Raw genomic sequence first — 26,602 nt, 5'->3', positions numbered from 1 at the left:
ACAGCTTGAGAAGGGGGGCAGTGAGTGTGGAATGGAGAGGACCGTCAACTCTGCCCCTCTCCATGTGGCAGGGCACTTCCCCTCTCTAGGGCACCTTCCCCAGCTGCGAAGAACACGTCCACTCATATTTTAGGAGTCGGAACTCCGTATAGATTCAATCGAAAGAAAAGACTTAGGCTCTTAAAATTCTTTGAAAGCGACTTGCTTAGATAATAATAAATGAGTGGGTACACATACGAGTGCAATAAAGCTCCGCATGTTGAGGCCACCACGTGCAGGTGCTGCTGCCAGCACAGGTGTGGGGTGTGGGGTCCTCCCCAGGAGAGGATGGGCCAGGGCACCGGGGCTGTGGAGGAAGGATGGAGCGAGGCAGAACTGGAGGGAATGAAGTCACAGTGGGCTGGTGTGACGACACCCACCGCAGACCAGGACTGCGAAGCTGAGCAGGATCCCGTTTCCTGGGGAACTGCAGAGTTCAAGTATTAATACGCGTGGGACATTGGTGTGGGTGCTTCCGTATGCTTTTCTATCTTCTTCTCTGAGAGTTTCAGAGGAGGACTGTATTCTCATCCAGCAGGAACCATTTATAAGGTCAGCTGAGAGTTTCCCCGGGATTCCTCCACTTTCCAGCACCTGTCACACACCTAACATTCCTTCCAGCAGCCCTGGGGAATACAACGGCATGATTGTCAGAGGAAAACCAGAGAACAAAGATGAACGTGGTGGTGCTAACACTAGAATCGAGCCAGCATGTCCCAGATCAGTGGCTGCCTGGGGACAGAGGTGGGGACAGGGTGGGGGGCGTGGCAAGGGGGCAGGAGGAAGCCTTTCAGGAAGAGGAAGGATAGGGTTACCATCTTAGCGTCATAGTTTCTCAGGTGTATGCAATTGTCAAAACTGATCAGATGGTGCACTTGAACACGAAGCTTGTCGTGTGTCAATCACACCTGCATAAAGCTGTCAAGAAAAAAGAAACTTCCAACAGCTGTCATCTCACCGCAAATCAAAGGCAGTGTGTTTACAAGGACCCGCAGCCCCTGGCCTCTCCCATTCCCCTCCTCGCCCTTCGCTGTTCACCAGACTCTGGCCACAGGAGCCTGCTCTCTGTTGCGCTGGCACACAGCCTCTTGTGGCACCTGGGGGCCTTCGCAGGTGCAGCTCCTGAGCGCTGTTTCCCAGCTGTCCTGCGGTTCTCTCCTTCTTACCGTGTGGGTCTGGAGCACGACGTCCTCCTCCCAGACCTTGTTTGCCACCTTGTCATCCTGTGTATTTTCTTCCTGTGCTTCACATCTCTTACTGATTTGCATCTTTGCTTATTGTCTGTCTGGCTCCTTGAGTTCTGGGGCCGTGTCTGTCTTCTCCCCGCTCTGTCCCAGGGGGAGTGGGCCCCTTGCCAGGTGGAACATTCTTCCTCTCAGGGCCAGTCTCACTCAGGACTGGCCCTTCCTCAGTCCCTGTAAGTAAGTACCTACGTGTCTAGGTACTGTTCTAGGCCCCAAAGAGTGAAGAAAGCAAAAAAAAAAAACCCTTGTTGGGCTTCCCTGGTGGTGCAGTGGTTGAGAGTCCGCCTGCCGATGCAGGGCACACGGGTTCGTGACCCGGTCCGGGAAGATCCCACATGCTGCGGAGCGGCTGGGCCCGTGAGCCATGGCCGCTGGGCCTGCGCGTCCGGAGCCTGTGCTCCACAACGGGAGAGGCCACAACAGTGAGAGGCCTGCATACAGCAAAAAAAAAAACAAAAAAAAAACCCTTGTCTACAGCCTTTATTTAGTGTCTGGTGCGGGGCAGGGGGTGGAGGTGGGGTGGAGACAAAAATCAAGTGAAAATGTACAAGACAGAGGACATCAGGCAGTGACACGAGTCATGGAGAGAAACCCAGCAGGCGCCCCTGGAGAGCAGCAATTATACTGGTTCCCACAGACACAGACTTCTCCAGCTCCCGCCCCCATCTCCACTGAGCAGCCCCTAGTCTCACTGTGCCTCAGTTTCATCCTCTGTGAAATGGGGTAGAATTGCAGTGCTTCCCTCCCTCACCAGTTGTGAACATGGGTGGAAGGAAGTACAACCATCTGCTGCTTGCAGTGATTCCCTCTTCCGTTTTTCCCCCCTCAACCACTGGGGTTTCAAAGAAAATTAGGGGACTTCCCTGGTGGCGCAGTGGTTAAGGATCCACCTGCCAATGCAGGGGACATGGGATCGAGCCCTGGTCTAGGAAGATCCCACATGCCATGGAGCAACTAAGCCCATGCGCCACAACTACTGAGCCTGCGCTCTAGAGCCCGTGAGCCACAACTACTGAGCCCACGTGCCACAACTACTGAAGCCCGCATGCCTAGAGCCCGTGCTCCACAGAAAGAGAAGCCACCGCAATGAGAAGCCCGCGCACTGCAATGAAGAGTAGCCCCCGCTCGCTGCAACTAGAGAAAAGACTGCGCGCAGCAACGAAGACCCAACGCAGCGAAAAATAAATAAATTACAAAAAAAAAAAAAAAAGAAAATTAAATACCAATGTTTAAAAGAGAGTGGTTTCGACTTAAACCAGGACTTTTGTGATTACGGAAAATCTAGGCAATGCCGTCCCCTGCCTATACCATTGTCGACGAAAAATCAATCAGTTGATCTAAGGAAGAAATGGAAAATTTTATTCGAGCCAAATTTGAGGACTATAACCCAGGAACACCATCTCAGTAAAGCTCCAAGGACTGTTCTGCCATTAGAAGTCAAGTCACAGTTATACAGGTTTTTTGAGACAGAGGGCTGGACATCAAATGACATATTATTGACAGTTTAAACAATCTAGATCTAAGCTCATCCTGGCCCCTTACAAGATCAGGAAGGAACCTTATCTTTTTTTAAAAATAGATTTTAGGGCTTCCCTGGTGGCGCAGCGGTTGAGAATCTGCCTGCCAGTGCAGGGGACACGGGTTTGACCCCTGGTTTGGGAGGATCCCACATGCCGCGGAGCAACTAGGCCAGTGAGCCACAACTACCGAGCCCGCGCGTCTGGAGCCTGTGCTCCGCAACAAGAGAGGCCGCGATAGTGAGAGGCCCGCGCACTGCGATGAAGAGTGGTCCCAGCTTGCCACAACTAGAGATGAGCCCTTGCACAGAAACGAAGACCCAACACAGCAAAAATTAATTAATTAATTAATAAACTCCTACCCCCAACATCTTTAACAAAAGAAAAAAGATTTTAAAATATTTATTTATTTATTTAGGCTGTGCCGGGTCTTTGTTGTGGCATGAGGACTCTTAGTGGAGGCATGTGGGATCTAGTTCCCTGACCACGGATGGAACGGGAGCCCCCTGCACTGGGAGCGCAGAGTCTTACCCACTGGACCACCACGGAAATCCCGGAACCCTATCTTTTAAGCAGCTGTCGTGGATGCCAGGAGAATGCTGCTCTTTGTGGTTAGGCAGGCGTTTCTGCCGATGGGGAGGTTTGATCGATGCGTAAATGCAGATACAGATGCACAGCGGGGCGAGAGCAGGCCAAAGGGCAGAGAAAATTTTTATGTTTAAAATTTTCTTGTCTTGCCATAAAACATGAATTTTATTTCACACCACCTTGAAGAGCTGGGATGAAGTGTCACCCATTTCCTGGAGCGGGAGGTGGAGGCCTCCGGGCCGGGGGCGGGACGCGCAGACTCCGCCTGTGCTGTGAGCCTCCGGGCCGCAGGAGGCAGCAGCGGGCGGGGCGGATACAGTGTATCGAGGGCGGCGGTGGATACGATGTAACGAGGCCGGCCGGCCGCACACAATGTAGCGAGGGCTGCGGCGGTCAGGTGAGCGGCGGAGCGGGCGCGGGCGGGGGTCCGGGTGGAGGAGACGGGGACGCTCGGGCCGCCGCGACCCGGAGCTCGGAGAGCCCCCTCTCCCGACGCGGACCCCGCGGCGCAGGGGGCGAGGGACCCGCCCGAGGCCCCGGCCCGGGCGCAGAGCAGGATTCAGACCCGCGGGTCCTCACCTGGGGGCAGAGGGATTTGGAGACCTCAGCCGCGCCACCCACCCGAGCAGGGTTCAGCGGGGAAGGCGTCCCCCGGCAGATGACGCTGTCACTGCTTCCGGCCGTCGACACTCTCTGTCTGTAGGATCCGTGAGGCCCGAGGGGTCGCCGTGGCTGTGCCGCCCTGCGCTGGGGCTGGACCACTCTGAGCCTCAGTTTGCTCATCTATGAAACGGGCGGAAGTGGTAGAAGAGACCTGCCCCTGTGCGGAGCCAGTTAGCGAGGGTCCCCAGAGTGTATGTTGTTGTTGTTGTTGTTGTGGGTGAAGGTGGGGGAGGCCCGTTTGGGGGCGGCGTCTCCCAGACGCCGGGGTGGCTGCCGCTAAGCTTCAGGCGCAGACAGCCCTTCAAGGGACAGTAACTGTGCCCCTGCGGGGCCCTGGCAGGCCTCCTTCCAGGTGTGAGCAGTTAGGATGTACCTTCGGCCCTGCGCCCTCCGGGGAGAAGTGCAGGGGCCTCTGGTGGCAGCCGGGGTGATAACAGGTCCTCTTGTTGGCCGTGCCTCCCCGACAACAGGAGAGGCTGTTTCGGGCACATCTGAGCTTCAGCCCCATGTTCCCCGGGGCCCTGAGACGTCTTGGGCTTTGTTCTGAGCTTTCCTTTCATTGCAAAGACGTGGAGTCCTCAGCCCCCGTGAGAGGAGGTCTCTGGAGGAGGGTAGACAGTGCAGTAGCGGGTTTCCTGCATGCCTCTCAGTGCCCACCTTCCTGCGTGCTCCTCTCTGAGGCCAAGCCTGAATTCCGGGTGCAGAGCTCTCTGGGAGGTGAACCTGGTGGGGTGGTGAGGGTTGCTGTCACTTTCCTCAAAGTCAGCTGCCGCGCACTGCATCTGCCAGGCAGGCCCCTGTGTCGGGACATCATCTGTCTGCCCTCGGCAGCTCCCCTCCCACACCTCCAAATAAGATTCTCCAACTTGGCCGGAGAGAAACTGGGGCTGAGAGAAGTCAGGTGACCCCACTCATTCACTCACCTGCAGCCTCTCTGCCAGGCTTGAGACTGGCACTGCCCATAAGGGGGTTAATGAGAGATGCTTTTTCCAGAGCCTGTAGCCCAAGGAGGGCTGCTGGGAAGAGTGGAGGTGTTCCTGCCTTTGAGCTCCTCCGGCCATATTTTATTTTATTTATTTATTTTTCTAGGTAGGGCCTGAGAACCTGTGCTTTTTATTTATTTATTTTTTAAATTGAAGTACAGTTGATTTACAACGTTCTTTTAGTTTCTGGTGTACAGCAAAGTGATTCAGTTAAATATATAGATATAGATAGAAATATTCTGCTTCATATTCTTTTCCATTATGGTTTATTACAGGATGTGGAATCTAGTTCCCTGTGCTATACAGTAGGACCTTGTTGTTTATCCATTCTATATATAATAGTTTGCACCTGCTAACCCCAAACGCCCCATCCAACCCCCGACTCCTTCCCCCTTGGCAACCACAAGTCTGTTCTCTATGTGAGTCTGTTTCTGTTTCATAGATAAGTTCATTTGTGTCATATTTTAGATTCCACATATAAGTGATATCATATGGTATTTGTCTTTCTCTTTCTGACTTATTTCACTTAGTATGATAATCTCTAGGTCCATCCATGTTGCTACAAATGGCATTATTTCATTCTTTTTTTTTTTTTTGAGATTTAAAAGTGATTTCTTTATTTCCAGTTCCTACTGATTTCATTTCTCACATACACTCTTTAAGAAATAAAGGACGAAGTAGGAAATTAAAGTACATTAATAAAGACACAGCAGTGTTTACAACACACACCCATGTCATCACATCCTCTTGTTAAGTGCTGTATGTTTCCCATGCTCAGGCCTCACTGGACAAATTCCGTTTGAGTCGAAAACAGTAAACTGTCACCCTGTGGTCCAATAGATGGGTGAAAAAAAATACTTTTGCAATTCCCTGGGGACAGGACAGGGTTATACACTGGTTGAGCCACAGCATCCAGGCTGCACAGGTAAAGAGAGAAAGGGTGGGGTTGGGTGGGATGCCAGAAACCAGAGAGGTGAGGTGAAGGGATTACAGGAAATACCTCCTGAGGGAGGGAGTCTCCACTTTCAGACTTTTTAATTGGCGTAAAATTGCTTTACAATGTTGTGCTAGTTTCTGCTGTACAATGATGTGAATCAGCTATATGTATACCTATATCCCCTCCCTCTCGGACCTCCCTTCCACCTCCCCCCTGCATCCTACCCATGTAGGTCATCACAGAGCATCAAACTGAGCTCCCTGTGCTCCCTGCAGGTTCCCACTAGCTATCTGTTTTACACACGGTAGTGTGTTTATGTCAAACCTAATCTCCCAATTCATCCTACCATTCCCTTCCCCTCCCCGTGTCCACACATCCATTCTGTATGTCTGCATCTCTATTCCTGCCCTACAAATAGGTTCATCTATACCATTTTTCTAGATTCCACATACATGCGTTAATATACAATATTTGTTTTTCTCTTTCTGGCTTACTTTGCTCTGTATGACAGACTCTAGGTCCATCCACATCTCTACAAATGACCCAATTTCACTCCTTTTTATGGCTGAGTAATATTCCATTACATATATGTACCACATCTTCTTTATCCATTCATCTGTCAGTGGACATTTAGGTTGTTTCCGTGTGTTGGCTTCCGTGCATAGTGCCGCTGTGAACATAGGGATGCATGTATCTTTTTTGTGTGTGTGTGTGCTACGCGGGCCTCTCACCGCCGTGGCCTCTCCCTTTGCGGAGCACAGGCTCTGGACGCGCAGGCCCAGCGGCCATGGCTCACGGGCCCAGCCGCTCTGCGGCACGCGGGATCCCCCCAGACCGGGGCACGAACCCGCGTCCCCTGCGTCGGCAGGCGGACTCCCAACCACTGCGTCACCAGGGAAGCCGGCATGTATCTTTTTGAATTATGGTTTCCTCCAGATATATGCCCAGGAGTGGGATTGCAGGATCATATGGCAACTCTATTTCTAGTTTTTTGAGGAACCTTCATATTGTTCACCATAGTGCCTCTGGCCATCTTTTTTTTTTTTTTTTTTTTTGCGGTACACCGGCCTCTCACTGTTGTGGCCTCTCCCACCGCGGAGCACAGGCTCCGGACGCGCAGGCCCAGAGGCCATGGCTCATGGGCCCAGCCGCTCCGCGGCACGCGCGACCCCCAGACCGGGGCATGAACCCGTGCCCCCCGCATCGGCAGGCGGACCCCCAACCACTGCGCCACCAGGGAAGCCCGCCTCTGGCCATCTTTTAAAACGCTGGGCGGTTTCCGGGGTGAGACCCCAGGGGTGGCTCCTGATCCTCCAGTCTCTTGGGGGTGGGCTGATCATCAAGTGATGTCAGAGACAGTTTGCTCTGCAGCGACTGTGGGTTACAGGCTTTACTGTCACGCACAAGTGCTTAATCCTCACCCCCCTCCCACCCCGCCCCAGGAGGCAGGCATGCTCCCTTATTTATGGGCAAGAAAATGCTCTTCACTGGGGAAGGCAGCATTACATCAGGCCTGTCTGATTCTTAATAGTAACAGTGATAACGATAAGTTGCAGCTGGTGTTTATTTCTGGCCAAGGTAGTCAGAACTTTGTATTGACTAATTTAATCTTGAACTCTACACAGTGGGTACTGTTATCATCCCCACTTGAAACATGAGAACTCAAAAGCAGAGAAAGCCTTAGGCATTTGCCCAAGGTCACACAGCTGGAGCTGACAGCTGGGATTTGAATAGGGCCAATTTGTCTGCTGACCACAAGGCTGTTAGGGTGATCAGTCAGGATCTGTGTTGGCTGCAAGAGACAGAACTCCTCCCAGTAACAGTAGTTTAAACAGAAGTTTCTTTCTGTCTCACCTGAATGAAGCCTGGCAGTGAGCAACTCAGGGCTTCCTCATCACTCCAGAAGAAGAGGTTAGTGAATATGGATCTCACTTGTTAGTGACAACTGGGTCTCCCCTGCGCTCTGGGGGCTTCCTAGGGCACTGTGGCCCAAGCTTGCCATCTTGGGTGGTGCTGGGCATCAGGGTCTAATCACCCTGTGTGAGCTGCCCAGAGACATCAGGTCATAAGGGAGACTGTGACTTGGGCCCATGGCATCTGTGTCCTGCCGTGTTTTGACCTAGGGGCAGCTAGTCAATGGGTGCCAGGTTCTACCAGGCTGGAGCTTCTCCACATCCCACCACAGAGACCAGAGAGGCAGGCGAGGTCCCGGGGCTGTGAGAGAGTCCCTGCCCAGGTGCAGGGCAGCAGGGGGCGGGGTGGGGTGGCCCTGGGCCATGCACTCTGGCTCAGTTCTCCTTTCATGGGGCGGAGGGCAGATAGGAGTCAGAGGATTGCCTTGTATAATAACAAATTATTTCAGACGGTAACCAGGTATAAGGAAAGCATAACCAACATCCATGCCCTTACTACAAAGTTTTAACAAACATCTGTCCAACCTTCTGTGAACTCATTTGGCCCTGAAGCAGAGAGAGGCTAAGGGATGTGGACCCGCTAGTTAAGTGGGGGGTACCTGGGAAGCAAACCCCACCAAAGTCCCTTCCTCTGTCTCAGGAGCATCAGCCCCGTGTGTTCGCGGTTTGCTGAGCTCTGCGCAGGGGAAGGCAGTGCCAGGCTGTGAACCAGGCACTTCCTGCCTGTTTCCTTGGGTCCCGAGGTGTGGGGCTGGGCATGGGCTCTGGCCACATGGGGCATCAGTGCAGCGCCAGCCTGGGCCACACGGTGACTACACAGCGTTCGTGGGCCCTCCCCATGGGGCACCGGGAGGTGGGCCCTGCCAAGGCCACACTGCAGGTGGCAGAGCAGGCCTGAGCCCTGGCATCAGCACTGACCCTTCTGCTGGGTGGGTGGGGGGGCGGGGAGGGCGGGTTCTGCATGCTCTGACTGGAAAGGAGCACCTTGGGTCCAGGGCCAGAAGGGAGGAACTGAGTCCCGGCAGGTGTGATCCTGGGAGCCGCACAGCTTTGGCGCCTCGGTGGACAGGGAGGGCGTGGCTCTACCAGGGCAAGTGAGGCAGGCGGGATCAAAGGGGCCCGTGCTGGAGGTCTGACTGGGCACGCCCTTCTGGCCCTGCCTGCGCCATCAGCGGCTTGGACATCACTGCTCTTTGTGAGGGGGCTCCAGCAGTGGGCGCCGGGGTGAGGGGGCTCGGCTGGTTTGGGGAGGGTCTGAAGGGGGTGGCCGTGGTGTGGGGATGTTTGGCCCGGACCCTGCTGGGGAAGGGAGAGGGGCCAGGCCTCCCCTCCGAAGCTCCAGGCACTCAGAAAGGGGAGGGGACCACAGCGAGCCCGGGAGCCGGACGCCCACCTCTGCCCCGCCCGGCCCGCCCGCCCACAGGTGGGGTGCTATGGAATATGACGAGAAGCTCGCCCGGTTCCGGCAGGTCCACCTCAATCCTTTCAACAAGCAGCTCGGGCCCTGGCAGCATGAACAGGGGCCTGGCAAGGAGGCCCTGCAGGTCCCTTCTGAAGGTGGGTGCTGGGGGCTGCTGTGCGGGTGGTCTGACCCTGTCACACCGGCCCCCCCTCTACAGGGTTCCTCCCGTGGACACGCGGGGGCCCCCCTCTTCTCTGCAGCACAACCCGCTTTCCATCTGTTGCATCCCCTGGGGAATGAACACTCCCCAGGGCAGGGATGTGTGCCTGTCTTGTCACTGCTGTGTCCCAGGGCCCAGTGCACAGCGGGTGCTCACTTGGAGAACGCTTGGGGCGTGAACTCAGCGCCAAGATCTGGAGGGTGAGAGGTCAGCAGGATGTGAGCCCCGAGACTGCGGATGGAGCCAACGGGGTGCCGGGGGCCCCGGGTGTGTGTGTGTGCAGAGGTGGCTGGTGTCCACACGGGGTTTCACGTGTTCTGGTGTGTAGTGCTCCGGCGGCCCTTCTCGAGCCCGCAGATGTACACACGAGGCGTGGGCCTTAGAAATCGGCATGTTTCTGTAGTATTTACTGTTTTTGCACGGCACTCTCCTGTCTGCACAAGGATTCGGGTTCCTTTGCAAGTGCAAACAGGGCCGATGCCAGGGCAGGGCCCTGCTTCCCTCGCCTCCCATGGGCTCCACGGCTTCCTCCTGGGGGTGGCAGGCTGACTCGTCTCTCTGCCGCCCTCCCCAGAGGCCCTGCCCGAGCTGCCCCCGGGAGAGCCAGAGTTCCGCTGTCCTGAGCGCGTGATGGATCTAGGCCTGTCCGAGGACCACTTCGCCCGCCCTGTGGTAAGGTTCAGGGTCTGCGGGCGGGGAGGGGGACAAGGTGAGCCCCCAGAGCGCAAGGAGCCGGCCATGTCCACCTCAGCAGGGGCTCCTGGGCCTGGAATCTGAGGCCCATGTGACACCTGGCTCCCACCCGCAAAACGAGTTTGCGGGCCTGTGGGGACCGGCTGGACCTGATGTTGGGAGCCTGGGCTGCTGTTCTGAGCGCCGTTCCCTCCCCTCCCGGGTCCTGTGAAGCAAATGTGAGAGTTAATTCCACCTGGGGTCCCAGGGAATCCTATAGTCATGCTGTAGGGTGAGGGAGAGGACGGGAGAGGGGAAGCCCCCTGCCCACACCCGCTGCCCACTCAGCTAGGCAGGGCCACTCTTGTCTGTGCTATATTTTGTTCCATGGAAATCTTGCTGTTTCTTGTTTTTTTTTGTTTGTTTGTTTGTTTGTTTTCTAATAAAAGGGCTCTAATAATTTTTTTTTAAAGTTTGAAAATCTTCCCGTTTTATGCAAACTATCTCCAACTTTTGAGAGAAACGTTATAGTAACATTCAAATATGATTCTTAAAAAATTCACCTGGAGACCCCAGTTCTCGTCTGCTGTTCATTTTTGTTGTTCATGTGGCCTTTAAGCTTTGCGCTTTGCTGCTGCAGGTACCTATTTCATTTATGTGCTTTGCATCTTTATTATACCATTTCTGAGCCCCTCCTATGGGCCACACACTGGTTTCCAAGAGAGGTGTCACCTCCTCTTTGCCCGGAGGCTCAGTGTACTGGGGGGAGGAGCACGGCTCCTGAGGGCAGTGACACTGCTTTCCTGGGGCAGGATCAGCGCCAGCTCTGAGCCCCGGCCTGTCTCCCTGCCCCTGAGTCTAGGGGCTTTGTTGGGCCCCGCCCCCGGTCCACCTGTGAGGTGCTGGGGCCAGGGGCGGGTGGGTGCCCGGGGTGTCTGTGAGCTTGGTGACCGAACCAGAGGCCACTTCCTCTCGTTGTCGACGGACGAGTGTCATTTCCCGGCTTTCCTCCAAGAGGAAGTTCTGTAGAAGTAAGCGAAATAGCATAGCCAGAAAAGCGATTGGATTTCTAAAAGAGGGAAGTTGTGTTTCAAAAAACATCCTGAATTAGGTCTCCAGAGGCCCGTGGGTGGACAGGTCCAGAGAGGGGCAGGTGGTGTGGTGCGGCTCCTGCCTCTGCTGCCCAGGTTCCCGGGCCTTGAGCAGGTCCTCGGCCACCTGGGCCACCTGGGCGAGCAGGGCCAGGGAGGTCTTCTCTGGGCCCAACTGCCTATGAGGCTGGGCCTGGCCAAAAAGGAGAGCACGCAGGGGGCATCTGACCGTCACTGTCCCCAAACCCGCCACCTCCCGCCTCCACCCGAGCAGGGCCTGTTCCTGGCCTCTGACATCCAGCAGCTGCGGCAGGCCATCCAGGAGTGCAAGCAGGTGATCCTGGAGCTGCCGGAGCACTCGGAGAAGCAGAAGGACGCCGTGGTGAGGCTCATCCACCTCCGGCTGAAGCTCCAGGAGCTGAAGGTGGGTGCCGGCCGCCCCCCCCCAGGCAGCTGGAGCTGGGCTGGGGCCCGCACGCCCAGAGGCCGGGCCGCCTCTGGGGCAGCGGGGCTGAGGTTCCACCCTCTGCACCCGACTGGCTGAAGCTACCCAGGCAGGCGGGAGAGAGATGGGCCGCCACCCCAGGTGCAGCCTGTGTCTCTACTAGTCTGATGGTAATCACAGTCCTGAGTCATGTGTCCACCCACTGGAGCAAGTGGGTCAGTTAATCCCACCTTGAACCACGTGACCCAGAGCAGGGGGTGGTTTGCCGAAGGTGACAACAGAAGGGCTTATGGATCCTGGAAGCCAAACACCACAGGGGTCCATCATGTAGTCCTTGAGTCTGTGCCCTGTTTGGCTGGGGCCCCACCGCATCCCTGCACTGGTTCCTGAGTCCCTGGGAATATAGAAAGTGGAATGTTCATTAGAATATAGGTAACGCTATGGCACGAGCTAAGACACCCCCAAATACAGTGGCTTAAAGGAATTGGTTGTGTAGTTTTACTCATGTGGAAATGTTGTAGGTGGCCCAGGGCCCATCTGGCAGCTCTTGGTATCGGAGACCTCAGGTCCTCCTTTTTCGGTGCTCTGCCAGTCCCTGGCAAGTCCACGACAGCCCCCCACTGCCTCTGGGTCTGCACCGAGCCAGCAAAAACAGTGTGGGAAGGGCAGCGAAGGCCCTTTCACCCCTGCTTACGTGCCGCCGGGGCAGCACCTAGGTACAAAGGTAGTCTGTAATCTGGGTGGTCCCGGCCTGACCAATCACTGTGTTCTATTGTAAGGGAAGGGCTGTGGCACTGGGGTAAATTTCACAACCTCTGCTACACGTGGTTACCTGGGAGACGCAGTCAAGGGGCTCGTGTGACGGGAAAAGAGCTGCTGCCTGGCTCACCTGTGACCCCTCCCTGGCCCCCTCCCCAGGACCCCAGTGAGGATGAGCCCAACATCCGAGTCCTTCTCGAGCACCGATTCTACAAGGAGAAGAGCAAGAGTGTGAAGCAAACCTGTGACAAGTGTCACACCGTCATCTGGGGGCTCATTCAGACCTGGTACACCTGCACAGGTGGGCCGAGACCAGACTGCTCCTTCTGGCCTGGCACTCCAGGCCCCAGGGGAGGGGGAATTCTCTGCTGTGTTTTCGGTATTTACTGAGCCCTGTGGCGTGGGGGGGATGGGAGGTAGAGCAAGGGATGAAAGACCCAAACACCTGCCTTCACCAGGCTCACATCCACTAGCCATGCGTGGCTATTCGAATTTCAATTAATTAAAGTAAATAACTAGTTGCTCAGTGGTACCATGCACATTCCAAGTACACAATAGCCACATGAGGCTGGTGGCCACCCATTGGACAGTGCAGACAGGACGTTTCCGTCATTGCAGAAAATTCCATTGCAGGTCCTGTTCTGGATGAAAAATCAAATAAATAAATGAAATGGTATGTTAGACAATGGTATGTTATGTAAGCAGCGACAAGGGGCTGCTCTGGGTGCCTTTTCACTTCCCCCCCGGGCAGAGTGAGGTTGCCACGTGTGTGAAAAAGAATAAGGAAAGGGACTAGTATGTGTTGGGGAGGGGGATGGGTGCTACGTTAGGGTGAAATGAAAAGGCATCATGTGACACTTAATAAAAAACTTGGAGGTTGGGGGCAAACCAGGAGTATATCTAGGAAGGAACATTTCTTCAGGGGAGCTGTCTGTGCAAAGGCCCTGTGGTCAGTGTGTGTCCAGTGTCTTCGAGGAGAAGCAGAGAGCAGTGTGGCTGGAGCACTGTGTCAGGGAGGAGGCATGGTAGAGGTGGGCTCAGAGGTGGCTAGAGCCTTTTGCGTAAGTGCACTGGGGCCACGGGTGAGTGCAGGACATACTTAGGTTTTAACTCCGGCTGCTGAGCTGAGCGTGGCCTGAAGGAGGGAAAGTGATGGACTGTGACCAGGGTGGGGCATTCGGATGAGAAGGGGCCAAGTGCAGCCCTAGCTGAAGGACTGGGATGACGTCTCAGTAGGTGGAAAGATGGAGGCACTGAAACCTGAGCTGGGAAGACTGGGGTGGGATTGGTAAGGAAGAGCTGGATTCCACCCAGACAGCTTGGGTTTGAGCCCTTTACGCACCCAGATGGGAATGGCAGGTAGGCCCCTGGCCCTTTGAGTATGGAGTTGTGGGGAAAGGTCTGCACGTACCTTCAGGGCAAGACTTGGGTGGGGACTGAAGGGACCTTTGACATTTGGGAACCTGCCTTGGTGCCTGGAGAGGCTCTTGCGTTGGTCTGGGAATCGGAGTACAGGCCCCGGGGGTCCCGGCAGCTGAAGGTCAGCCTGGGCCGCAGGGTGACCACCCTTCTAAGAGGCACGTTGTCGGGCCCCCAACCAGGGTGTTATTACCGCTGTCACAGCAAGTGTTTGAACCTCATCTCCAAGCCCTGCGTGCGGTCCAAAGTCAGCCACCAGGCCGAGTATGAGCTGAACATCTGCCCCGAGGCAGGGCTGGACAGCCAGGATTACCGCTGTGCTGAGTGCCGGGCACCCATCTCTCTGCGTGAGTGCCCCGGGGAGAGCAGGGCACAGGGCGGAGGGGAGCTGCCTGGGCCAGGAGCCCTGCCGACAGCTGTATGAGAAACTTGGGTGCGTGCGATGGCTAAGGGTAGCGTGACTCCGGGGCACGAGTCCTGCTCCGTTCCTGGGGGAGCACAAGGGGCTGCTCTGGGTGCCTTTTCACTTCCCACCCGGGCAGAGTGAGGTTGCCACGTGTGTCCCCTAGGAGTCCCTGCGGGGCTGGGCTGCACTCAGCCTCCCATGTGTGGCCCCATTGTCACAGAAAACCCACCTCGATGGGGAAATCCCGCAGCAGTCGCTCACAGGCTGTGTATCGGGCCTTCTTCCCAGAAACATACTGCCTCTGGCAGTCGCCTGGCGGGAGTCCTACTGTTGTCCCATTTTACTGGTGAGAAACAGGGAAGCAGGGAGGCCTAGAAGACGAGTCGGGTGTGGAAGGTGGAACCCTTGGCCCCGCTGGTTCTCGTCCTGTGTGCCGTGGGCGCAGCTGGGGGAGGGACCTCGCATGTCTCCCAGACTTTGTAATGCTTTCCCTCTCCACAGGGGGTGTGCCCAGCGAGGCCCGGCAGTGCGACTACACCGGCCAGTACTACTGCAGCCACTGCCACTGGAACGACCTGGCCGTCATCCCAGCGCGTGTGGTGCACAACTGGGACTTCGAGCCGCGCAAGGTGGGCGGGGAGCGCAGCGAGGTGGAGCGAGGGGCACGGCCCTGGGGTACAGCCCCCGCTGGCTGGAGATTGGGTGGGGGAGGGGGCGTGGCCTGGGGCGTGGCGCCGGAAGTGTCGGGCCCCCCCCCCCCCCGCCCCCGCAGGTGTCCCGCGGCAGCATGCGCTACCTGGCGCTGATGGTGTCGAGGCCCGTGCTCCGGCTCCGGGAGATCAACCCTCTGCTGTTCAACTATGTGGAGGAGCTGGTGGAGATCCGGGTGAGGCTGGGGAGGGGGCGGGGGTGGGGCGACCCTGCTCCCCCTGGGGTGTGGTGGATCGGAGAGATGCCGCCTGCTTAGCTGGGCCCCGCCCCTGTCCTTTAAGTTAAAGTCGCTAAAGCAACTGTCCAGCCACAATATGATATACAACACAAGGATCAGAGGCAATCTGAATTTTTCTAGTAGCGACATTAGAAAAAAATAAGAAGCAGGTGAAGTTCATTTCAGTGATGTAGTTTATCTAACCCAACCTATCGGTGTACATTATGGAGATACACTGCACTGTTTCTCTTTCTTGCGCTAGTCTTTGCGTCCCAGTGTGTATTCTCCACTTAACCACGTCTGTGTGCTCAGGTGCTGGACGCACCTGAGAGTGGTGGGGGCCACTCTCTTTGCCATTCAGCAGGAGGCCGGGGTGGGGCACGGGCAGGTGAGGGTGCCTCAGGCTGGTGCTGAGAGGGGTGGGGCTTGAAGGGGAGCGGGCTGAGGCACGGCAGGCTGAGCTGCCGAGATCCCGGGCTGAGGAGGGGTTTGACTGGTCAGTCTCCATCGATGGAGGCAAGCTCAGATGCGCCTGAGGTGTGTGTGCACGTGTGGAGCTGGGCTCGGGGGAGAGACTGCGGACGAAGGAACCTCAGGGTCCTCCTGCCTGGCCGAGAAGCTGTGGCTTGAACTTGAGCTTGGCTGGAGCGCTCAGATCCGGGGCTGTGCTGGGGGACGGGAAGGTACCTCCTGTCCCCTACTGACCCAGAGCGTAAGGTGACATGAGTTCCTACAGAGCCAGAGCAGGGCCAGCCCCTCCCCCACAGACACACCAGGCACAGCCCATGCCCCCACCAGGGATGCCCACCGGCCCCTCTCGTCCACAGAAGCTGCGCCAGGATATCTTGCTCATGAAGCCGTATTTCATCACCTGCAGGGAGGCCATGGCGGCACGCCTGCTCCTGCAGGTCAGCCCGCCTGCCCCGGGGGTGGGGGGAGGGGATCTGTCGGGGAGGGCGGGGAGGGGGGGGAACAGACCAGGGCCGTGGGGGGATGGCTTGATGCCTTGCGTGTGTTGTGCTGTTAGCAGAAGGTCTCCACACTGTCACCGGGAACACTAGGTCTGCCGTAAACAAACAGGCATTGTACCCACAAAAACCTGCTCTGATTCCATCCCCGTGAGGGGCGCTGAGAGGAGCGGGTCTCATCCTGCAGCCTTCATGGGAGTCTCCATGGAGTGGACCAGGCACGGGCCAGCCCAGGAAGGGCTGACCACGAAACACTTTTCAAAGCTTACCTGTTTATTTGTTCTACAAATACTCACTGGGTGCCTGCTGCAGGCAGACAGCGTCTGGGTCCTGGGGGGCAGGGAGCAGAGCAGTGCCCTTCGGGTGGGCAGAAAAGTAGGAAGCAGCGTGGCGGGGGTTGGCGAGGTGTGTGGATGAGATACAGTGGGGAAGTGGGCCCAGCTGCAGCGCGAGGGCGCTGGCCCGCCACCGGGGTCACGCTGGCTGGGCCCGCAGCTCCAGCACCGGCAGCACTTCGTGGAGAGCGACGAGATGTACTCCGTGCAGGACCTGCTGGACGCGCGCACGGGCCGCCTGGGCTGCTCGCTGGCGGACACCCACACGCTGTTCGCCAAGCACATCAAGCTGGACTGCGAGGTGGGCCCCCCCGCGGGCCAGGTGGGGAGGGTGGGAGGGGGGCTCTGGTGGACGTGCCCCCCACCCTGACCATCCCGCCTCGCCACCAGCGGTGCCAGGCCAAGGGCTTTGTGTGTGAGCTCTGCAGAGAGGGTGACGTGCTCTTCCCCTTCGACAGCCACACGTCGGTGTGCGCCGACTGCTCCGCCGTCTTCCACAGGTTGGTGCTTGAGACCCTGACCCCCGACCCCTACGCTGACCCCCAACCCCCTCCGATAGACACGGGGAGAGGGAGGGAGGGAGACACTGGGGCTTGATCTTCGCCGCCGGGTTTCAGATCTCTTTGCCTTGATCCTGAGATGTGGACTTAGACCCTGATGGTGAGACTCAGCTGAAGTTCCGCTGGGAAGAAGCCCCCGTGGGCTGGGGAGGGGTGGGCAGCCCAGACCCCGCGGGTGCGCACGTATCCGGCTGGCTTCCCTCCTCCACTGGGACTGAGGTTTAGCTGAGGCCAGGGCTTCCTAAACTTCTTAGCTCGTGTGATTTTTTTTCAAACGTTCCCTAGACCAGAAGAAATACCTAACATTTTTGTGTATTAAGTACTTAGGTTCAAACAACTTAAGCATTTATGTCCTAAAGACTTGTGGATGTTTGGAAGAAAGATATTTGAATTTGTTAAGCACAGTTACCAATAGGCGTGCGCCTGCTGGGCCCACACAGCTTCTCACACTGGGCTCAGATGGGACCCCGCCACCCGTTTCAGTCCACACTGGTTTTTCCTGGCACTTGGTGTTCCTCAGAGCCACCGCCGACCTCATAGGTCTGCAGAGCTGGGATTGTGGTTGCAGTGACTATAGCAGAAGCTGTTGTTAAAACCATGAGCTCCCTCGAGCTAGCAGTTTGCATGGTGTCTGTCCTGTCAAATACCGCTATGCCCCCTTCAAACATTTAAACTGCCGTGGGGACCGTGTGCATCTCCACAGAGCCCTGAGTGGAGGCTCTGCACGGCAGTGGGGACAGGTCGGGGGTCACTGAGCTCTGAGCAGAACCCTCCCTGTCACAGGGCCACAGGCAATAGGTGTGGAGCCGTTAGGAAGGGCCCGCACACAGGGACAGGACAGCAGGCCTGGCAGGCACACCTGGGTGCATCCTTCTGCACTGACCCTTTGGGAGAAACTCTGCTTCAGTTTTCCCGTCCGTCTGGGGGGATACTGGGACCTGACTTAAGGAGCTTGTGAAGACTCGGTGGTAGATGTCTACGTGCAGGGAGCCATGCCCCTTCCCGGGCTGACCCTGTCTCCCTGCCCCCAGGGACTGCTACTACGACAATTCCACCACGTGCCCTAGGTGTGCCCGCCTTACCTTGCGGAAGCAGTCACTCCTCCAGGAGCCTGGTCCAGACGTGGACGCCTAGAGCAACGGAACCCCTCGTGGGCCTGTCTGGGGCCCGCCCTGCCAGTCGTTGCCGAAGTCAAGGTGTTTCTTGTGCTCTGGAGACCCTAGGCTACAGCCCCTGGACCTCTCCCCAGCACCTCGGGGACGATGGTAAGCTCTGGGGGATGACTGGCCTCGTGGGGCATCACAAGGACCATCATCCCCTAGCGCTTACCGGGACTTGGGGCAGCCACGCCTGGCTGTTTTCCGGGTGCTGTGTGGGCCAGGATGTGCACCCCCTCCCCGAACTGCAGAGCTTTAAGGGGAGGGGAGTGGGGGAGGGATTCTTCTCATCTCCCCTTGGCCAAGAGCCCCCCACACCCTTGGGACCAAGGCTGCTGGGCCTGGGCCACCCTGGAAATCCTGGAGGGCTTCCGGGGAGTGGCCGACAAGACTGAGGATGCCAGCTGCACACACTCAGCCTTGGCCTGAGTTTTATCTGCGGTGGATGGTTTGGGTTCTACGTGGAGGCTCCCTCCCCCAGCCCCTTGTCTCTCTGGGGACCTCTGGTTGTCCCTGGCTGGGGCTGTTCATAACTATCTCCCAAGGGCCCTGCCCCTGCCTCCCACCAGGGTTCTCTCTCTGGGTCCTCCTCTGGCGGGCCAGTCCAAGGGTTACTGGCTTTTTCTACACAACGTGGAAGGAAGGGGCCATCTAGCTGTCACCGCTGGGTGGACTGGCCGCCGCTCCTGCCTTGGCCCAGCCCAGCTTACCCTGGTGTTCCAAGCTGGGGGGCTGGGGGTCCCACCCAGAGAGGCTGCCCTGCTTCCAGGTGTGGAGCAGGGACTGTGCCCCCGGGGGAGGTCAGGGTTAGGTGAGAGGGCTGGTGACAGTAGGCCTGGGACCCAGTGTGCCGAGGAGCTGCGTCCTGCCACCACGGTGCCTGCCTGCAGAGGCCTCGGAGACTCCGACCGGGGGCCTTCTGTTTGGGGCCCTGAGGTCAGGCGCCGGAAATCTTTGCTGCAGCAGAGGGAGCCCGGGATGCAGGACTGACCCCCAGCTATCCAGTGGGGGAGCTGCGTTTGCTGGGACCCTTGGGAGACCCTGCCGTCCAGGGGAAGGCCCGTGGGAGGAGGACGTCTCAGGACACGGCTGCGCAGTTCTGCCCTCCTCCCTGCCCTGGAGTGTGCTGACTATTGACGCACAGGTGGGCGGTGGGCAGGGGGTACAGCCACCGGGGCGTCCATCACCTTTGGGAAGCCCGAGCAGAGGCTCGGCCAGCAGAAAGGAAAGGCCAGCCTAGTTAGCTGGTGGGCCGACGTGGGCGGTGGGTAAAGACAGCGCCACCCCCTCCTCACCCCTCTGCACCCCAGGGAAGCCCTGTCCGGTGGCTTTAGGCGATCCCCTCCTTCTGTGCTGAGCACAGTGGGAGGCTGGCCCCCATCGGGACCCCTTTCTTCTCGGGGTTGAGCGGGGGTTAAAGGCTAAATGCCCTCTTCCTACACCCCAGACCTGCACACGTCTCACCGCAGCATCGCATTTCTGTCATAAGGATATTGGCTGTTCCCGAATTTACCATGTCATCAGCACGCTATTCCAGCTACTATCACTGTGTCCACAAGAAACGTTAGTAGCTGCCATTTGTTGGGCAAAGTTGGCTCTTTTTTTTTTTTTTTTTTTTTTTAAACTACCCCCATTACCTCTGCCCCATCTCCCCCTTCTGGATGACAAATTCTTTAAGCAGAATCATGTGTGGGTCTTTCTGGGTCCAGCTCATGGCAGCAAGAACCCATCAAGGAACCAGTTAGCATGGGCAGGCCCTCCCAGGAGAGCTGTGTAATGGGCTGCAACCCCTGTCTCACTAAATCTGTGTTCTCCAGACCGTGGTGTGTGTGCTGAACTGGGGACAGGGCAGGGTTTGCTTGACATATGAATCAAACACAGGTTTAGCCACAGCCCACAGCCCTCCCCATCCAACGGGGTTGTCTGTAATCTGGGCATCGTGCCTAGGCCTCAGTGTGCTGACCCCTCTAAGAGGCACTAAAACACATCCCTGGTGGGGCTGTTTGGGTGCCAGGAAGCGCCAGGCATAGCCTGGCACACGGAGAATGCTCAGTGAGTAGAAGCTACGTCTTCTCTGCATAACCCTCCCGGTGGAAAGACTGTCTGGTTAATGCACTGTGAGTAGTGCAGGCCCCAGGTCCAGCTCCTGGGAGGCTCTCGCGTCTTCACAAGCTGGACCCACTGACAGGGCCCTCGGACTTCAGGAGAACCCTACACCCCCTCCCAAATTACATTCAAACCTCTGTGTATGTACATTGCTCTAGAGATATGAGCCCTGGTTTTGACCAGGATCTCAAAGAAAACATCAGGAATGTGCTTGAGAAGGTGCCTTTATCCAGCTACATCCAGACAGGCTGGTAGACAGCAGCCCTATGGCCGAGGAGACCTGAGAGCTCGATGGGGGCACAGGCAGAGGGTGGGGGAAAGGCGTGTGAGGGGGTCCGTGGGCCTGGTGCTGGCACCCCCAGCTTCAAACAGGTAAGGCTGCACGTGGGCATCACAGGACGCAGCCTCCACCCACCCCCTTCAGGTATGAAAGAGTACTTCCTTTTAACCTTTTAGTTTTGACAAATTTAGGTTTACAGAAGTGTTGCAGAAACACTCCCAGGTACCCATCTCCTGGATTCCATAAATGTTAACATCTTGCCCCATTTGCTTCATCCTTTGTCCATACTCTTGTGAACCGTGTGGCAGTTAAGGTGCCCCTTTGCCTCTAAGTAACTCGTGTGTTACTCCCAAACAAGGACGCTGCCTTCCACGGCTGCGGTGCGGTCATAACATCAGGAAGTTGACATTGATTTGGGACCATAAAACCTACAGCAAACCGTATTCAGATTTTGCCATTCAGTTGCCATGTCGTTTTAGCTTTTAATCTGGAAGGGTTCATGACACTGACATTGAAAAGCACAGGCTAGGGACGTCCCTGGTGGCGCAGTGGTTAAGAATCTGCCTGCCAATGCAGGGGACATGGGTTTGAGCCCTGGTCCGGGAAGCTCCCACATGCTGTGGAGCAACGAAGCCCATGCGCCACAACTACTGAGCCTGTGCTCTAGAGCCCGCGAGCCACAAGTACTGAGCCTGCGAGCCACAACTGCTGCTACTGTGGCAGCACAACAACTGAAGCCTGTGTGCCTAGAGCCCCTGCTCTGCAACAAGAGGAGCCACCGCAATGAGAAGCCCGCGTGCCACAAGGAAGAGGAGCCCCCACTCACCACAGCTAGAGAAAGCCCACGTGCAGCGATGAAGACCCAACGCAGTCAAATAAATTAAAAAAAAAAAAAAAAGGAAAAGCACAGGCTAATTATTCTGAAGACTTTCCTTCAGTGTGGGTTTTTCTGATTGGATTTGGGCTTTGCACTTTTGGTGGGATTTTCACAGAAGTGATGCTGTGTCTGTAGTGTGTCATCTGTCCTCCTCCTGGAGATGCTTTGGTCCCCCTGTCTCCTTTTGACATGTTCCTGGCATTCTTTAGGCATTTGCTTCCTTTCCAGCGTAGCAAGGTATTCCAGGCTTATTCTGTAATTTCCCCAGTCCCAGCCCTGGAACCAGTCATGTTTCTGAGGTGCCCCAGAACCTTCTGGTGGAGCATGGCACTCAGGAAACAAGATGTGGTTGTTGGTTACACTCATGGCTGGGGTAGGAAATAGTAGCGCATGTCCATTTCCTTATTGGTCTATAAACATATTAAAAACCATGAGTTTACACTGATACTTCCAATTTCAAAACAACACAAGAGTCATTCTTCCCCTTTTTCATATTTGCAATTCCCTTGCTTGACAGTGAGACACCCGGCTCCATTATCCATAATATACTTATTTGCTCAATCCTAGAGTACACACAAAGCACCTTCGGCATTGCTCACCTATGCTGGTGAAAAACAAGGCTACTAACAAGCGTTTAATATTTGTTTAGATTCTTTTTTGTCTCTAGTCTGAGGGCATATAGTCAAAATAAGGTGTTTAAAATTTATTTGGGTGTTTCTCCCCCTTCGTTGTGGATACGCAATTCATGCGCAACACAGTTCCGTTCATATACTCCACTGTTTTATTTCCCTACCCTTGTTTACTTTTGTTTGTGCAATATGTTAACATGGTTCCCCAATCAGAACTTCCCAAAAGGTACAAAAGTTACATTCCGCCCCCCCCCCATAACCAATCTCTTTAGTCTCCGGTTTCTCCTTCCTGTGTTTCTTTTCGTACAAGAGTAAGATACGTGTGTATTTTATTTTCCCTTCTTTCTTCCACAAAAGGTAGCACACCCTACTCTTGCACGTTGCTTTTTCTCAATTAATAATATATCCTGGAAACCACTCCACATCAGCTGAGTTCTTCCTTATTTTACTATTATGGTAGCTATCACCATTTACAACTGTCTTACATTCCACCGTGTGGAAGTGCCATTTTATATGTGACTATTTCACTCGAGACTCTTCAGGCTGTTCCGTAGCTCTTGCAGTTACAAACAAGGCTGCAACAAATAATCTGTGCACATATATTTTCTTTTGTTGTCAGTGTATCTTTAGGGTATAATCCTAAAAGTGGGATTGCTAAATCAAAAGAAATGTATTTTTCACTAGTGTTCAATGCCCCTCGGTAAGGGATGTGCAAACCTGCACTCTCACCAGCAATGAATGAGGGTGCCAGTAACGCCACAGCCACACCAAGAGAATGTGCAGTCACACTTTTTGATCACTGCCGATCTGAATGATGAGAAATGGTATCTGTATAGCTTTCATTTGCATTTCTCTTGAGGTCAAGCTTACGTTTCAGGATCTAGTTTACTTATTTATGAATTCTATGTTTTGCCCACTTTTCTATTGGATTTTTGGTATTCTCAATCTTTAACAGTCCTTCACTGATCAGGGATATTAGCCCATTATCTGTGAGAAATTTTCTTCCAGTGTGTCATCTGCCTTTGACCTTGTTTGTATTTTATCCTCATAGAAAAGTTTTGTTTTGTTACCTTTTCATATGGTTAAACTGATTAATCTTAAATTTCCTCTGGATTTTGAGTCCTAGAAAATCTTCCCAACACCCATGTCAAAGACATTCATCCATGTGTTTTGTAGTACTTGCATGGTTTCAATTTTTCCATTTAGATCCCTCATCTGTTTATTCTTGTGTATGCTGTGAGTTATGAATTAACTATCTTTTGCCAAATTTTAACCAGCTGTCCTGCACTATTAAAAAAAAAAGCCTATCTGTATCTATTTCTGGACTTTCTATTGTATTCTACAGGTCTGAATACCTCCCTGATTCAATCAGAGAGGTTTTATAGTGTGCTTTAATGTCTACTGGGGATAGTCTCCTTGTAGTTTGTTTTAAAAAACTTTTCCTGGATTTTCTTTCATTCAATCTTCTTAAAGCACATATTTAGGTAAAATTTTAATGCCAAAATTGATGCTCTTAAGTGTCAAAATGAAAATACCAGAAGCAGGGTTTCCAGGGATGTTAAACACCTGAAAGCAGAGGCTTGGCTGGGCCTCACCCAGGAGGTCACCCTGTCACGTCTGGTCACGCACCGAGTCGCCTAGGAGAGCTGCCTTGAGCGCCACTCCTTCTCACTGTACAGGTCCCTGTAGCAGCTTATTGCATCGTTGATTGCTCTCGAAACTTTCAGGTTCCACGCATCATCAGGGCTGTTACTGGTAAGGACCTGCAAGCCAGCCTCGAAATGTGAGAAGGCTGCTGACAGCTCCCGTGTGGTTAGTTGGCGCAGGGCAGGTGCAGCCTCTTCACCCTCCTCCTCCTCTCCTGCCGGTTCCTGCTCCAGCTGCACCAGCTCCTCATTTGAGAGACCCTCCTCGTGGGACTGCAGCAGCTGGTCCACGTCAGCTTCTCCCACCTCTCCAAGGGCCACACTCTTGGCAAGGGTCACAATATTTTGTTGAAGCTGGGCAATGTTGTCTGTTTGGGAAACACTCTGGAACTGAACACATTCGGGCCAAATCTTCTTCCACACACTGTTCATTGTTGCTGCCCTGAGCTCCTCCCAAGCTATTGCAATGTTGTCCACGGCATCCATGATGCTGTACTTTCTCCAAAACTCCCTGATCTCAGCTGTATCGTCCCCATCTGTTGCTTCTAGGATGTGCTCAAAAGTCCTTCTCAGGTAATGAGCTTTGAAGGTAGAGGCCACACCTTGACCCATGGGCTGGATGGAGTTAGCTGTATTGTCATGAAGATATTCCACTCTTACATTATCAGACAGATCGCTCAAATTTACTGGGTGGCATGGTGCATTGTCTAAGATGAGCAGTGCTTTGTTGGTGAGATGATTCTGGGCACAGTATTTTTCAATGGCAGGGCAAAAAAAGTATGTGAACCACTCATGAAAGATGCTCCTGGTTGCCCAGGCCTTTTTATTGGAGCGCCAAATCACAGGCAAATTGGGCTTGGAGTACCCCTCCAGAGCCTTGGGGTTTTCTGAGTGGTACACCAATAAGGGCTTCAACTTAAAGTCCCCAGCTGCATTGCCGCCAAGCAGCAGCATCAAGCGATCTTTGGATGATTTAAACCCGGGCTCAGCTTTCTCTTCTACCGAAATAAACGTTCTTTCAGGCATTCTTTTCCAATAAAGCCCTGTCTCATCTACATTAAACACTTGCTGGGGGGTGTACTCACCTTCTTGGATGATGCTTTTCAGGATTTCTGGATATACATCCTCCTTACCAGGAGCCGCACTGCTCATCTTGAAGTGGGGCAAACAGTGGCGTTCCTTGAATCTCACAAACCACCCTTTACTTGCACTGAACTTTGCTGTTTGAGAGCGCTCCCCTTGTTCACGCTGTAAGTCATCAAACAAACTCTTAGCCTTCTCCTGAATAACGGTGACGCTCAGGGGCACGTTTCGCTGGCTCTGGTCCTCAAGCCACACACGCAACAACCGCTCCATCGTCTCCATGACTGCACTTCGGTGGCGAGTCAAACGGGAGGCTCTCAACGGAGTAGCTATTTGTGAACTCGCTTTGATTTTTTCTTTGTTATCTCGGATTGTCGCCACTGTAGAGACAGCAAGGCCTAAGGCCTTTGCGACCTGGCTGAGCTTTTCACCCACTTCAAACCGTCTTAACACTTCTAATTTCACGTCGAGGGTAATTGCCTTCCGTTCCCTTTTGGCACTCGGGATGGCCGTCGCATTTCGGGGCCTTTTCCCAGGCATCTTTGCCTCCGGAATGTACTAAAAGAACAGCAGTCCCAGGTGCGAGAAAGCCTGTGGTTATTCTATGCCCCCTTGCAGAACTTGGGGAAGAGAAAGTGGGGCTTCGAGGAGGCGAAGGCTGCCGTCCCTGGGGACGTGGAAGGGTCAGCACAGGCCGGCCCACGACACTGCCCAGTTCCAGGCCGGTTCATTCTGGGCTCCAGGGCGCCCAGCGTGGCCCTCTGGCGTCGATCAGAGCGTCCACTTCCCTGGACAGCACGCGTGGGTTTCCGTGACGCAGAAACAACTCCGTGAGCGGCAGTAGGCTGCACAGCACACGCAGCCCCAGTGCCGTGCTTCCTCCCGGAACCGGTTCCCAGCGCGGCGCCGGGACCACCAGGAGCCCCCGGGCTGGGCCTGGCGGGCCGGCGTTCGCTCTTGTGAGCCGCTTCCCATGGAGGACCCCGGAAATACCTGTCCTTGGAGACGCCGGATTTAAAATAAATCTAAAGGCGCTGGATGTCCCCTCAGCACCTCGCCCGCGTCGGTCACCGCGGGCCAGGGCGGCGCGCAGGTTGAGATCCGCGTCAGGCCGTAGAGTAGACACCTAAGGAGAGGTCCCCGCGTCGTCGCCTTGGCCTCACCGCGCATGCGTCAGGCACCCGGAGGTCGGCTGGGGGTGTGGCGCCCTATGCCCTATTCGCCGCTGAACTGGATGTTGTAGTGGCTGGTGGCGGCGGCCGGCAGCAGGGCGGTGGCCGACCCGCTCGCCGTGCTGTGGGGATGTGGCGGTGGCCCACGAAGCGGCAGGACGGCTGGGGCAGGCGTGAGGGCCCTCGGAACCGCCCAGCAGTTGAGCGGGGAGGCGTTGCCCTCCGGTTCTGGGCGGCAGGGGCGGTGGCTGCGCTCGACGCGCGGTGACGCCATCCGGCTGCGCCGGCCGTCGCGGGGTCCGGGTGTGGGAACCGGGACACCGAGTAGCGGGGGTGTGGCGGCGGCTACCACATCCCCCGGCCAGCGCGGGGGAGCGGGGCGCGGGAACCGGGTGCGGGAACCCGGGCACCGAGAGGCGGAGGCGCGGCGGCGGCGACCACACCCGCGGCCGGCTGGCCCCGGGGCTCCAGCCCATCCCCGCGGCTGAGCAGGCTGACGCTCGCCCGAACCGGTCTCCGTCTGTCCTCCGAGCCCCCGCCCTTTTCTTCGAAAGTTCCCGCTG

General features: G+C 55.6%; 2 protein-coding genes across 9 annotated transcripts; one reads left to right on the top strand and one right to left on the bottom strand.

Annotated features, from left to right (window-relative positions):
* The first annotated feature begins 3,704 nt into the window (after positions 1 to 3,704).
* On the top strand, positions 3,705 to 20,064 carry DEF8 (differentially expressed in FDCP 8 homolog). Of its 8 annotated transcripts, XR_003790841.1 has the most exons (13): positions 9,457 to 9,773; positions 10,081 to 10,178; positions 11,544 to 11,693; positions 12,633 to 12,774; positions 14,075 to 14,239; positions 14,800 to 14,927; positions 15,071 to 15,184; positions 16,054 to 16,134; positions 16,690 to 16,830; positions 16,920 to 17,029; positions 18,121 to 18,354; positions 19,210 to 19,390; positions 19,694 to 20,064. XR_003790841.1 is itself a non-coding variant. In XM_029203407.1 (12 exons), exons 2-12 carry the CDS (start codon positions 9,318 to 9,320, stop codon positions 18,221 to 18,223), a joined length of 1,305 nt encoding a protein of 434 aa, XP_029059240.1. In that variant the 5' UTR covers positions 3,705 to 3,785; positions 9,308 to 9,317; the 3' UTR covers positions 18,224 to 20,064. The 8 variants fall into 8 exon arrangements, 5 of the variants coding, with proteins under 5 accessions (XP_029059240.1, XP_029059226.1, XP_029059232.1 ...); XM_029203407.1 differs by lacking the exon at positions 9,457 to 9,773 and adding exons at positions 3,705 to 3,785; positions 9,308 to 9,441 and having other exon boundaries at positions 16,741 to 16,830; positions 18,121 to 20,064; XM_029203393.1 differs by lacking the exon at positions 9,457 to 9,773 and adding exons at positions 3,705 to 3,785; positions 9,308 to 9,441 and having other exon boundaries at positions 18,121 to 20,064.
* Positions 19,845 to 25,947, bottom strand: CENPBD1 (CENPB DNA-binding domain containing 1). Its single transcript, XM_029203318.1, has one exon. The coding sequence runs from the start codon at positions 25,405 to 25,407 to the stop codon at positions 23,776 to 23,778; it is 1,632 nt and encodes a 543-aa protein (XP_029059151.1). The 5' UTR covers positions 25,408 to 25,947; the 3' UTR covers positions 19,845 to 23,775.
* Positions 25,948 to 26,602: the final 655 nt, after the last annotated feature.

The sequence above is a fragment of the Monodon monoceros genome, unplaced genomic scaffold (genome assembly GCF_005190385.1).
Source record: "Monodon monoceros isolate NGI ecotype Baffin Bay Population unplaced genomic scaffold, NGI_Narwhal_1 Super_Scaffold_10, whole genome shotgun sequence".
NCBI classification, from domain to species: Eukaryota; Metazoa; Chordata; class Mammalia; order Artiodactyla; family Monodontidae; genus Monodon; species Monodon monoceros.
This window is presented reverse-complemented; position numbering and strand designations above follow the sequence as displayed.

Coding starts and splice junctions, on each gene's coding strand:
- DEF8 (XM_029203366.1), top strand. CDS start 9,605: ATGTGTGCCTGTCTTGTCACTGCTGTGTCCCAGGGCCCAGTGCACAGC. Junction 14,928..15,070: donor GGGACTTCGAGCCGCGCAAG/GTGGGCGGGGAG, acceptor CCGCCCCCGCAG/GTGTCCCGCGGCAGCATGCG. Junction 15,185..16,053: donor AGGAGCTGGTGGAGATCCGG/GTGAGGCTGGGG, acceptor TCTCGTCCACAG/AAGCTGCGCCAGGATATCTT.
- CENPBD1 (XM_029203318.1), bottom strand. CDS start 25,407: ATGCCTGGGAAAAGGCCCCGAAATGCGACGGCCATCCCGAGTGCCAAA.